Here is a 12,144-nt window from a genome sequence, read left to right on the forward strand (position 1 = left end):
TAATATATTAAATTGCATAGAAGCACAGGAGTGCTTTTTTCATATGTCCAGTGCTTTTGGGGAAGACTGCTTCCATCTGTTCAGGTTCTGATTTGATACACAGCAAGGTGGCAGGAGCCGTAGGTTAAGAAGAATCGCATACAAAGAAGATGAGCAGCTGGATTACAATCAGTGCTGTGCTTTTTTTTGGTATCTTCACTGTTTTATATCAATAAGGCATTTTTTGTTTGTTGTATTGTTTTTCAGGAAACAGCTTAAGCATTGTTTAATGTCAGATCAGTATCCTCTCATGTATGAAAAATCCCATACCATGTTGATGCTATGTCTTTACAATAACTTAATTGCTTGAATACAACATCTTAATCATCCTGAGGACTTATTTTTTGCATATAGTCAAGCCATGACTTCCATAGCTATAGCTCTGTAGAAAATCTCAGCATTTTTAACATGTGCAGTGTTCAGGTATTAAAACATGTTTCTCTGCTATATTAAAATGCAGCTTCTCATTCTTCCTGTTCACCAAGATGAATTGAGGTATGACTACCTTAAAAATTTGCATGGGTTTGAGGCAGGGAAGTATCAATCACATAGACTGAGTCCTTCCATGTAGGTATACATCATGTACTTGTCATGGCGATAGAAAATAGTTCTTTCATAATGTCTCTGAAGATGTACAACAAATTCAGAAAATGCTTTATACACGAATACTTTTTTCTTCCTTTCTATGACTGAAGGTACAGCTCACTCTGTCTTCAAAACTGATATTTCCACAAAACTGATGTTTGGATCAAAGTGCAACAAGTAATTTCTCCTCCCTCCATAAGGGATAGTGTCCCCTAAGGTCAGTAAACAGAGTGCATCCTTTGAAGCATCTCATTCTTGTTTTGTTCAAATAAATGGCATTTATTTAGGAAAGTTGTAGTACCTGAGACGTAATGTGATGGTACTACATTCACAATTAAATGTGAGGAGGAAAGGGCGGAACTATTGCAGTAGGACAGAGTATTTCTAACAGTGGTTACTCCCCTTGTTCATTTGTGTGAATACTTTGTGTTTCTTTCCAGAGGAGCCTTGATTTATCAGAGCTACTGCTAAATTCATTGGGGAAGACATTTCAGCCCCTTTATCCTGTAGACCACAACACTTTCTCTTCTGCTCTTAGTTTTAAGAACCAGTGTAAATACGTATGAACAAAAAGTTATAGTGAACCACTGAAGAAACAAAAGTGCTCAAATGGAGAGGGGGGGAAGCTATAATACCAATTTTTTATATTGAAAAAAATCCTCACTGTTACATGTATTAGAAATTAATGCCTGTGCTATAAAATACATGTGCTTTGGCAAAAAATAAAGGCAGCTTCTGTTTCACTGAATGTGCTGTGTCGAAAATGCTCTGCTGAACGCTGATCGGGGAGGATGCAATCTTCTTAGAAGGCAGGCATCCTGCTGCTCTCAGGATTCAGCAGCGCACCCAGAAGCTTTTAGTTTTTATATGAAAAGCTTACTGGCAGTGTCTTCTGTGCAGAAGGACTGAATGTAATTGGATTTATTACCCAGTGGGAAGTAGGTAAGGTCTTTAGAAGAAGCTAAGAGGCTAATCTAGAAGATAATATATCAACAGATTTGTGCGTGTTTCTGTGTTTCCTTGTGTAAATCTGTTTGGCCTTTTCTTGGAGTTTGAGGCTTCGTGTGATGAGGATGAGGGTAATGTCCAGAACAGGCAGAGGCAGTGGCATAGGAAGGGTGGGGGATATTTCTCAGCAGGCGAGTGAGGTGAGACAAACAGGACTCTGTGGACATCAGTAAGAAAGGTACAACAAATAGCCTTAAAATAGCTGTTTTAATAAGTTAAAGTAAAAGGAAAATAGTTACTCTAATGTCCCTTGGGCTGCTGGGTAAAATGCCTCATGCCTATGTATGGGGGCTACTCTGAAAGTAATGCCTCCTATTTTGTTATGTTGGCCCACAACGTCATAGGTGGGTACTGGCGATATGACAGTCAAGGCTGAACCTTCACACCAGTACTCCATTGTTTTTTGTTGCTGTGTGACAGATGGCAGCAGAGGGGCAGTCTGACAAACCGACGTCTGAAATGGACATGCATATGAAGTAAAGGTGTGTCACTGAGTTCCTCTGTGAGAAACAGTGGCGACCAATTGACATTCATCAATGCTTGCTGAATGTTTATGGAGACCAAACAGTGGGTGTGAGCACAGTGAGGTGGTGGGTGGTGTGTCTTAGCAGTAGATTTTCAAGCAGTGTTTGTGTTCATCATGAAGGATCGTGGAGCAGAAGAAAACCTGTGGCACAACACGGTGTGCCGTAATACTGCAGATACCTAAATGCAGCTCAATGTATGACACAGACCTGTCATACATTTCACAGGGGTTAGGACTGTCTTGCTGTATGTACAGGGCTTTATCAGGTAGTCAGCATGTGTGTCCTGCGCTACTGAAAGAGAGAAAACTGTAAAAATGGTTCGTTTCTGTTCCTTCAAGGATCTTCATCTTCTCTATTACTGTTTCCTTTTCCAAGGCTTCTGCATCATGTCTGCTGACTTTTCTAACAGAACACCCTACCCCTGCAAGATTCCTGCTCCAGTTCCTCAGTTCTGCTGAGGGCCAGAGGGACTGCTTCAGACTATGGCCTCTGCTTGTCTGCAACTCCTGCAGCAGTAGTTTGCGTGCAGACTCATGCTGTATGCAGTCCAGTTATCTTGTTTCTTTCTGTTCAGTGAATTGGCAGCTGGCAGTTAGCTCCTTTTCTCTCATCTTTGCTATCTAAAGGATTTACATAAATACCCCAAGGCACTTTGCTGTTGAATGTATGAATATGCTTCATCAGGGATGCTGAACTGTGGAAATAAAGGCTATTTTAGTTTTTAGGATTTGGTAGCCCAGAATTAAACCATTAGCAGTCAGACCACTTCTTGTGTTTCTGTTGATGTCCCGTTTCTTCCTTTGTGTGTTTGTAAATCTGAATGTGGAAGCCTGAGTGCTAGAAATGTATCAGTAACAATGCTTATTGGTATCTGTAGAGGTGCGTATCCCTTCTTTGTGCTTTACAGAACAAAACCACCCAGAGCTTAAAACAGGAGTCTCTTATTGCTGGTCTTATACCTCATCTTTCATTCTGTAATTTTTAATGCTTGATAAAGGAAAAAAGTTTGCAAAGACAGCTGAGTACAGCCCTCCAGTTAGACTGAGTGATCTGCCCTCTGGCAGACTAGTTGGAAAACCCAGAAACCACAAAAACCCGGCTGATTTTTAGGCAGTACAAGACTGAATCTCCGGACACTGAAGGAGTGGGAGAACAGAGAGTGCTAGATCAAGGCCGTAGTGGGGATATTGAGGGTCCTGACCCTTATGCAGATATGATAGAGAGCGTTAACCCTTTACTGTGGCATACCTTTTCTTTAAATAAGTGCAGCTTTAGAACACTACAGTGTTGTCATGATTTTTTGCACTTCCAAATTAGGTGCATTTTCTGAATTATGAGAAGAAAATTTTATAGGCGTTGTCTGTTTAGTAGCTTAGCAGAAAGCGTTCCAATAAATTGTTAGAATTCAGTCTCTATCTAAATAGATTAAGCATCACCAAGTTACCCACTGAGTCATTTAATCTTTGATATTTCACTGTTTGATCACTAAAACATATGCAAAGGAGTTTCTCTGTCTCACAGTATGTGCTTTCAGCAGATCTTTGGAAGAATACACAATAAAGCAGTTCTTTGAACCAGAGTATCTAAAGAACTAGAACACAAAAATGGAGAAAATCAGCTTCTGAATGAATATTAAAACTAACGTGTGCCGTTTGTTTTAGTCTCTGGAACTGTAATACAGTCATTTTTCCTGATCATTGCCTCCAGTAGCATCATGTACTCTCTACTGTACAGCAAGTTCAATGGCAAGTAAACATCATGGTTCCAGAATGTGATCTTTGAAATATTTATTTGGTTGATTTTTCCCTGGTTCACTGAATGATCTCATGTCTTCATATTGCTTGCAGTTCACTTTCAGATGATTCTCTGCTCCTGATGGGAAAGTGGAAAGGCTTTATATTATGTATTCCATTCTGCTCCTCCTAAAAGGCTATCTACTGTGCCTGTGAAAGAAATTTTAGGTTGATAAGATTGGGTTAGTTAATAATAATATTTTAATAGCAAATCTCTACTCTTGTACATTGCTTTTTAGTGTGAGGTTGTTATGGATCAGGCATAAGCATGCAGTCACGTTTGTATCAAACTGAACTTGCACTGCTCACTATCAGTGTCTTGCTTTCGCCTTGCTCACCTGGAGTATAATGAGATGCTTGCTGTCTGTTGTATGGTGGGATTGTATGAAGGCATCTCACAGGAGACTGCCTTTGTTTTCAAAGCCTGTTGCTGCTCTGAAAAAAGCTGTGAGAAAGTGTTGTTCCGTTACTGGTACGTCTTTTGAGTAGAGGCCCAGCAAAATCACTAGAGCTGTTTTATATCTGTGCTTTTAAGATGCCATTCTGCCAGCAGCAGTGAGGTGGATCAAAATAGAAATGGTTGGTCCTCTAAGTCCTATTTCAGCTGATTGCAGGATTGCTGAACTGGAAGCAATCTGTCCTTCTTGGTGTGGCTCCCTCACAGTGGGGTAGATGGTAAACAGCCTGAATATATTCAACCGCTTCTGTTGCTGGCTATTTTCCCTCCTGGTGAGAGCAGAGATTATAGTGCTGGCCCCTCGGTGCCCACATCATGGAAAAATGGGGGTGCCTGCCATGCAAGCTCGGGTTGCTCTGTGGGTGGGATGGTGCCGGATAGAATTTTGTGATGAGGGAGGCAATGTTAGTTCAGGGCTTTTTTTTTTTTTTTTTCAGGTTATAATTTGTCAAAATGCCAGAAGTCATCTTGAAAAAAGGATGACAATCTGTGGCTGCTCAGCCTTTTGACAAAAAGTCTTGCTGGGATTGTTTGGCAGGCGCCCCTCTGATGCCTCTTTACCTGCCAACTGTTCTAGGGTTAGAAATGTCATAGTAAAGCATGTGAGAAGGCCTGCTGTCTCACATTCAACATCCTAACGGGCTTTATTCCTGTTGTCTTTCTCCATCTCAGTGGGGCTCAAGGGGTTGAGACTTCAGGAATCTTTACCTTCTAGATCTCAGATTTCTTTCAAAAAGAATGTTTTGGTTTTATTCCCCCACTTCCAAACATACAATATGAAAAGTTGAAGACTTCAGTTTGTTGAGCAGCTACTGCCGTTGCTGCCAGTGGGTATGAGTCATAGAAATGCAATCATTGCTTTCCACAGGTCTTGCCATTCTTCTAGTGTTGTAGGATGCATGGGATGGGTGTGTTTGTATATATTCTATAATATTTATTAATGAGGAAAGTAGGAAGCAATAGGATGTAGATGTATATGACCTGACAGTGCACATCTGTGTGTTGTGGATCATATATGTGAAGCTTGTTCTGGAGAGATTATTGAACCCTCCTGCAAGAAATTAAGTTCTCAAGCATCAGTAGTCAATTTTATATACAGAGGTGTTTACGTGTATTTGAAGCAAAACAGCTGAAATAAGTTTGTTTTCAGTTAGCAGTAAGCTTAAAAAAGCTTCTCTTCATATAAAGCATTACCCTTCTGCATATGCATCCTTGACATTCGTAATTAAATCTAGAGCCTTTCAGTGTTAAACTAGTACAGCTCCTAAGGGGTTACTTTTTATAGTGTAATTCTGGAAAATTTACTGTATGAAATAATGACTATAAATCATTACTCAAATAATCAGACATAATAAAATTAACATACTAGTAATGGAGGGTAAAGATGTAATTGCAAGATGTCTCTTTGTTCCACGATTTTTATTTCGTAGGTTGTCTGCAGCATGCGGATGGAAATGGTAATTTTTTAGCATGATGATAAATAAAACTCATTGGCCAAAGAGAGATCCCCTTGACATTGCTATGGTGGCCTTCCTTCATCACAGTATTGTTCTGAGTGTTGTCAAATAGTTTAACTTATGTAAGGTGTGAATGATGTGTTGGAAAGATTAATTTTGTCAGGTACACTTATGAGAAGGGTAGCTAACATCTCATAAGGGATAGTTTACGAGCACTTGCCCAATTAGCCCAATTGTTTCATAATTAATTATGTTTGTTCATGGGTGAAGCTGGGATTTTACTGTCTGGAGCTAGAAAGCTAATTTCTGTTAAGTAATTTTGTTTTTTTTAAGGTGGCTCTCTCATAGTGCTACCATCATTTCCTGTGGAGAATGTAATTTTAAATCTTTGCAATCCTTACATTGTGAATGCTTATAACATAAATAATGTGTGAGTTCTTAGTTGTTTAAATTTACGGGTACACTTTACAGTACGAGTGATGTATTCTGTAATGCTTCCTTTTCAAAGAAAGGAGAACAAATTTGTGTTGACCAACTGCATTCTCTCTGTGTTTTTGTTAATAGAGAGAATAAAACTTCTTAAGTATTGTTGTGTTATGGAAGTATGCTTCATTTTACTGGTTGGGCTTCTCATTTTGTATTTGGTAGAGCTGGATTTTGGTGAAGGGTAGCTGGGAAGAACATACACACCCATAACTTTTTCTTTGTTTCTTTGTAGAGTTCATTATCTTTTTAATAATGATCAGTAAATTCATTTTATTTCTATTAATATTAATGGCGCATGTGCCTTAGATGACCTTGAGAATACATTAGCATAATAGTAGTGCCTCTGGGTTTTTGCATACTAAAACACACAAATAGCTGATCAGTTTATTCTTTTCTCTAACACTGTCTGCTTAGTATTCCAAATCTTCTAAATGGTTTTTTTTTGTTAAAATTCAGCTAACTGCTGTTATCTTCATAGACTTGCATTTGCCATCCAAAACAAAAACCTACAAACCAGTTTCTCCAGTTTGTATTCTGATAATCAAAACCGAGACAATACTATCTCATAAGTTTGGTCTGTAAAAGATAAAATTCTTATTACATCTGATGAATCTTGTTTTGTTTGCTTTCTTAAACTGAAATTCGGTACGTGTTCAGATGTTCCTAGTCAACCACTATGCTTAATCACCTATGAACAGATATGATACTGATTTAGGTATTACTTTGTCTTCTTTGCTGTTCCTTTGTTTTTGGTGGCCTACCTCAACAGGATAGATTTCAGCAATTTGTGGCTTTATTTTTTATTCTCCGGAGCCTGGCTACCTTTTAATTTGTAGTAGTATGCTGTTGTGGAACCTCTCATTACCAAACGCATATGAGCGGAGCTGAGTCGTGTTTTCAGCATTGCATTGAATTCTCAGTGCCTCTAAATGTTCTTGAATTCCTCTGGAGCAATGCTTCAGTAAGTCTCAAGGTCTCTGGTGTTGTGCGTTGTTCAGCATGTTGTGTTGTATATGTGATTTTAGTACACAAGTATTGCCTTTTTAATTTCATGATACCAGGGTAAATTCCAGGTGTGGAACCTTAGTTGTAGGCACAAATTCCATTTGTTCCCCTATAAGGAAAGTGGCATCCTATCCTGTCTAGCTGCCCTGGGTTGCATGAGTTATTTTTTCTTCATATTTATTCCCACTTCTGTGGTACTAATTTCCAGTGATCTGTTGCTTACATCTTTTATGTGGTTCCAACCTTATGACTATTCAGAGTTCATGGATTATTTGTTCTGGAACATACTCTGCCTGAAGTAAGGAAGATGCTCATATCTAACAAAAGTTCTAAAAAACACCTCAGTAGTATAGTATGGGGAATAGAGAAATTTGGTAAAATCCAAGTGCTATGCACACAGTTCTGTGTCTGCTTTATCTCAGCTCTATATTCTCATTTTTACTGACTTCATTTAGATTTTCTAGAATCATTTAAGTCCCTGGCTTCTTCACAAAGTCCACTTCGAGTCCGCTTCTGTCCATGCGTCGATTTTTGTCTCTGCTCTTTCTGCTACATCTAGCAGTGATATCCTTTTAAATCTCCCCTCTTCTCTGTCACCTCTAGGATGTGAATCAGGGTCCCCAGTGGATCCTGCATTAAATAGTGTAAGGACTTTCTGCCAGTTTTACCCTTACCCAACAATAAAATTTGAATCATAAAATATCCTGAGTTGGAAAGGATCCATGGGGATCATAGAGTCCATGAGATCCTGGTTCCACACAGGACCACCCAAAAATCAGACCATACAACTGAGAGCATTGTCCAGATACTCCTTGAACTCTTGTCAGGCTCAGTGCCATGGCCACTGCCCGGGGGAGGCCATTCCAGTGCCTAGATGCCCTCTGGTCAAGAACCTTTTCCTGATATACAGCTTGAACCTCCTCTGTCACAGCTCCATGCTGTTTCCTTATGTTAGATTGAGACGATGCGCGTTGTCTCACACTTCTGATGTTTTTAAGATCTAAATAAAGCTGCGTAATATTTGTTGCAGATTTTAAAAATCCTTACCTAAAAGTTAAGTTACCACTTTTTTTTGCCTGCTAATCACTCAGTGAGTGGATACTCCCAACTTGATTTGTTTCCTTGGGCAATTTCCTCTGCTAAAAGACTTTAACAAAACTGGAGAAATTAGAGATTTTGGGGGGGAAGTACCAGCATCTTCCTTGTCTACTTGAAGAATTGGTTCCACATTGATTTATCATTAGCGTTGGTGCATGCTCTCTGGCTACAGGCTGGCAACCTCTGGTTCTATAGACTTTGGGGCTGTGAAGTTGGGATGTATAAGGTAGGAGCAGAGTTCACTCTCTGCTCTTCAATACTGTTTTCTAAATTCCCCTCCAAAGTTAAGATAATCAAATGCTTGTCATTGCCCTGCCATCTTTTCCTGCCCTGTTTGTTCTATGTTATTGAGTGTATTGAATTTCACTTCCTCTCTCCCTCTGCTCATTTATAGATACCATTTTTAGATTTTTCTAGATGCAAAACACATGAACATTTAAAATACAGTTACTTATTTAACTTTTTAAGAAGTTGGATGCACTTGTAAGATACAATTTTGCTCTTGTGTTTTAGAAGGCTCCTGCACAAAAGGTCTGTGCTCTGAACTCAAAGCAAACAGTAGCAAAATACTTCAAGATACTATTAGTAATGAAAATTCAGTTAGATCAAGCGCAGAATCCTTCTCATCTATTTCAGGGCTCTGAAGATAGTGAATGTATTCTTGATGATGCATCAGCTATTTCTGGCTGGCAAGCAGAAGTAGTTCCTGAAGCTCATAGCAAACGATTGGGAATAAGTGTTTCAAGGCTGTGGTGTCATAAGAACAAAAGCTTCCTCGTGGTTCAACTAAGTGGCGACCCAGGTGATTGCTGCAGATTAAAATAACAGGAATGAGAACCCAAGACTGGCTCTGGATTTGGCATTGCCTAAAACATAAATTCGGGATTTCTGCACAAGGCGTGTGGGGGTGTGAGTACGAGGGAGAGTGTCGCACTGCTGGGCCACTGTGTGCTGAGGACATGGTGCCATACCTCAGTGGTATTGTGGAGGGTGTGAAGGAAGGCTTTCCTGTAACTGTTGATCAGCTATCACAGCATTGTGATCTATGTCAGTGTGTGCCTGTGGTGCTGGAGGTTGGGGGTAGTGGCTGTCTTATGGATGATAATTTGCCTAGGAGATCTTTTTGCCTGCTGCCATCGTAGGTTAACTAGAACAAAGTGGAATGGAACTTTGCTCCTGTCTTCTCTGATCAGTGGGAGTTGGCTGACTGGCTTGTTTTTCCATCATGCTACTTCCTGTAAAGGAAGAAGTATAGAAATGATTGAGGATGATAATCAAAGTCATTAAAATCAGATGTTTTCACCATAGACCTCAGTGCAACCAGGTAACTCTAGTTAGGGGACACTAACAGTTCCCTGTGGAAGAGGAGACAAGCTCTCAGAATTTTTTTTTGAAGAAAAGATTGTTAGACATCATCTGTTGCAACTGTGGAACCTGAACAATTCATTCTACACTGATAAGCTTATGAGCAGCTTACAACCATGACTACCAAACCAATTAAATGGCTTAATTCTTGTGTGTGCAGTGCTTCTTGTCCACCACGATGGTCAATAATAATGCACAAGGGAGAGAATTTGCATTATCAAAATAGGTGGGAATCCCAACATTAAAAAAAAGTCTTAATGAAAAGTTCTTGGGGTAAATTAGTTAGCAGAAATGTTGACTCGTATGGAAAAGAAATGGCTTATTCCCCTAATGAAGTTCTGAATACTTTTTGTTCCAGAGTCATTTTTGATTATGAAGTAGTTTTTGTGCCTCTTCCTCCGTTTGTGAAAAGAAGCATTAATGTTAATGTATATTTGTTTTCTTGTACAGACCACTTTCTGATTCTGAACAGATCAACTTTTTAAAGAAAGCAAGGCTGTATATTCAGCAACAAAAGTACAGTGAAGCAGTAAGTGTCTTTGCTATTCATATTCTAGAAACTTTGAGAGCTTCTGCTATATGTAAATACATTTCAATTTGTTTAACTTAAAAGAAATTTAGAAATAACTTTTTACAACCTTCTGATGCATATCTTGCTTATCAACAAAAAATCCTGTTGTATGTCTCTAAAATTTTGCATTTCATGACATCAGTTCTAACAAATAATTCTGACTTATTCTTTTCCTTGTGATTCTTAATCTTTCTGTTACCATTTCACAGTATACTAGCACACAAATGTTTATATTTTCCACTGTTAAAAGAGCGCATTCTTTTAGGGCAACTAAGGAGTGTAGCTCATAATCATCCTTCCTAAGCTGCTAGTTGCATTGAAAAGGTATGTCTCGCTCCATCATAGATTTTGCTTTGTTTTACACTTCTCTTACCTGAACCACCTGTTCATGTTTGTTTCACATTTCGATTTGTCAGAAACTGAAAGCCATATGCAGAACCATTCTGTGCTTTCCAGTTTTTAAATACCTTTCTAAGCATTTGCTGCCATTTGCTGAGACAGGGCACTTTGTGATGGCAGTTCCCCAGTGTTTATATTTTGACACTCACAGAAATAATTTCTGGGGATAAATGGTACAAAGAAGTCTTCTATTTTAGCATTCAGTTTAGTTACCGAATTCTGTGTTTAAAAAGTACATGAAAAAATTTAATCTGTGAGATTGCTTTTAATCTGGCAACTGCATGGAAGAATAATTCCATGAGGTGCTAGGGTTCAGCTCTCTCCCCCTCCCCCCCCCACTTTCTCTTCCTTTCTCAGGAGTACCCAACCACACTTTTGGGGAAGTTTTTCCTAACGTTCAACCTGAATCTCCCCTGGCACAACTTTAGGCCATTTCCTCTCATTCTGTTGATAGTTACTCTGGAGAGGAGGCTGATCCCACTGTGCTACAGCCTCCCTTCAGGTCACTGTACGGAGCAATAGGATCTCCCCTGGGCCTGCTCTTCTCCAAACTGAACAATCTCAGTTCCCTCAGCCGCACCGCATAATAATTGTGCTCCAGATTGTTTATCCTAAGGAATGATATCATTTTGGTGGAGTTTGTCCCTTGGCAGAGTTCTGCTTGATATACCTTTTTCAGTTGATAATTGCTGGGAATTTTGTCCTAACGTTGTGGCTTAAATAGCATCTGTCACCTCATTTCAACGGGTAGCTGCAAGCCAATGATATCAGCATACTGTAATTCATTTATTTTGAGGAACTTTATGCCCTTCCAAGAGTTGTGTGTAAGCCTTCTTCTCAAAGAATACACATGTTAAATATTATTGTCCTTCTTGCATCTGATCTTTTATCTGATTGGGACAGATCTGCTGAACAGCTTTTTTTTTTTTTTGAGATATTCTAATATTTTGTGTGTCATAGGGAGTAACGACACATTATTGGTCCAGGTTTTCTCAAAATGAGCTGGAACCGGAACTCAAGTGCTCAAATTGAAAAGAATATTGCTTCTACTGGGAGATGGATGTGAAATGTCCACTACTGTGCCTAGACTTGAGAACTGTGCTGAGTAAATTCACAGAGTTGATAAGTTATTTATATATATATTGGATACCTAGGCATAAAAGAAGCATTGTCATGAATAATCAGATTCTTATTATTTACATCGTCACAGATCTTTCCATCAAACAGAGAATTCTTTGTGTTCACAAAGTGTTCAAAAATTGCACAGCTGAGCTTCCCATCTTTGGGAAAATACTGGAATCAGGACACTCATGCATGAGGAATGATATTCAGTGGAAAGCTAGCCATCTTTATC

The 12,144-nt window shown here is 39.1% G+C and overlaps 1 protein-coding gene across 7 annotated transcripts in view; it reads left to right on the plus strand.

Moving 5' to 3' along the window:
- The window catches only part of PIGN (phosphatidylinositol glycan anchor biosynthesis class N), a 145,159-nt gene that overhangs the window by 48,056 nt on the left and 84,959 nt on the right, over positions 1 to 12,144 (plus strand). For all 7 annotated transcript variants that reach the window (XM_025147682.3, XM_046937827.1, XM_004939696.5 and 4 more), the window contains one exon: positions 10,271 to 10,349. In XM_025147682.3, coding sequence (XP_025003450.2) covers positions 10,271 to 10,349 — 79 coding nt within the window. The remainder of the gene's footprint in view (positions 1 to 10,270; positions 10,350 to 12,144) is intronic.

Source organism: Gallus gallus, chromosome 2 (assembly GCF_016699485.2).
Source record: "Gallus gallus isolate bGalGal1 chromosome 2, bGalGal1.mat.broiler.GRCg7b, whole genome shotgun sequence".
NCBI lineage: Eukaryota > Metazoa > Chordata > Aves > Galliformes > Phasianidae > Gallus > Gallus gallus.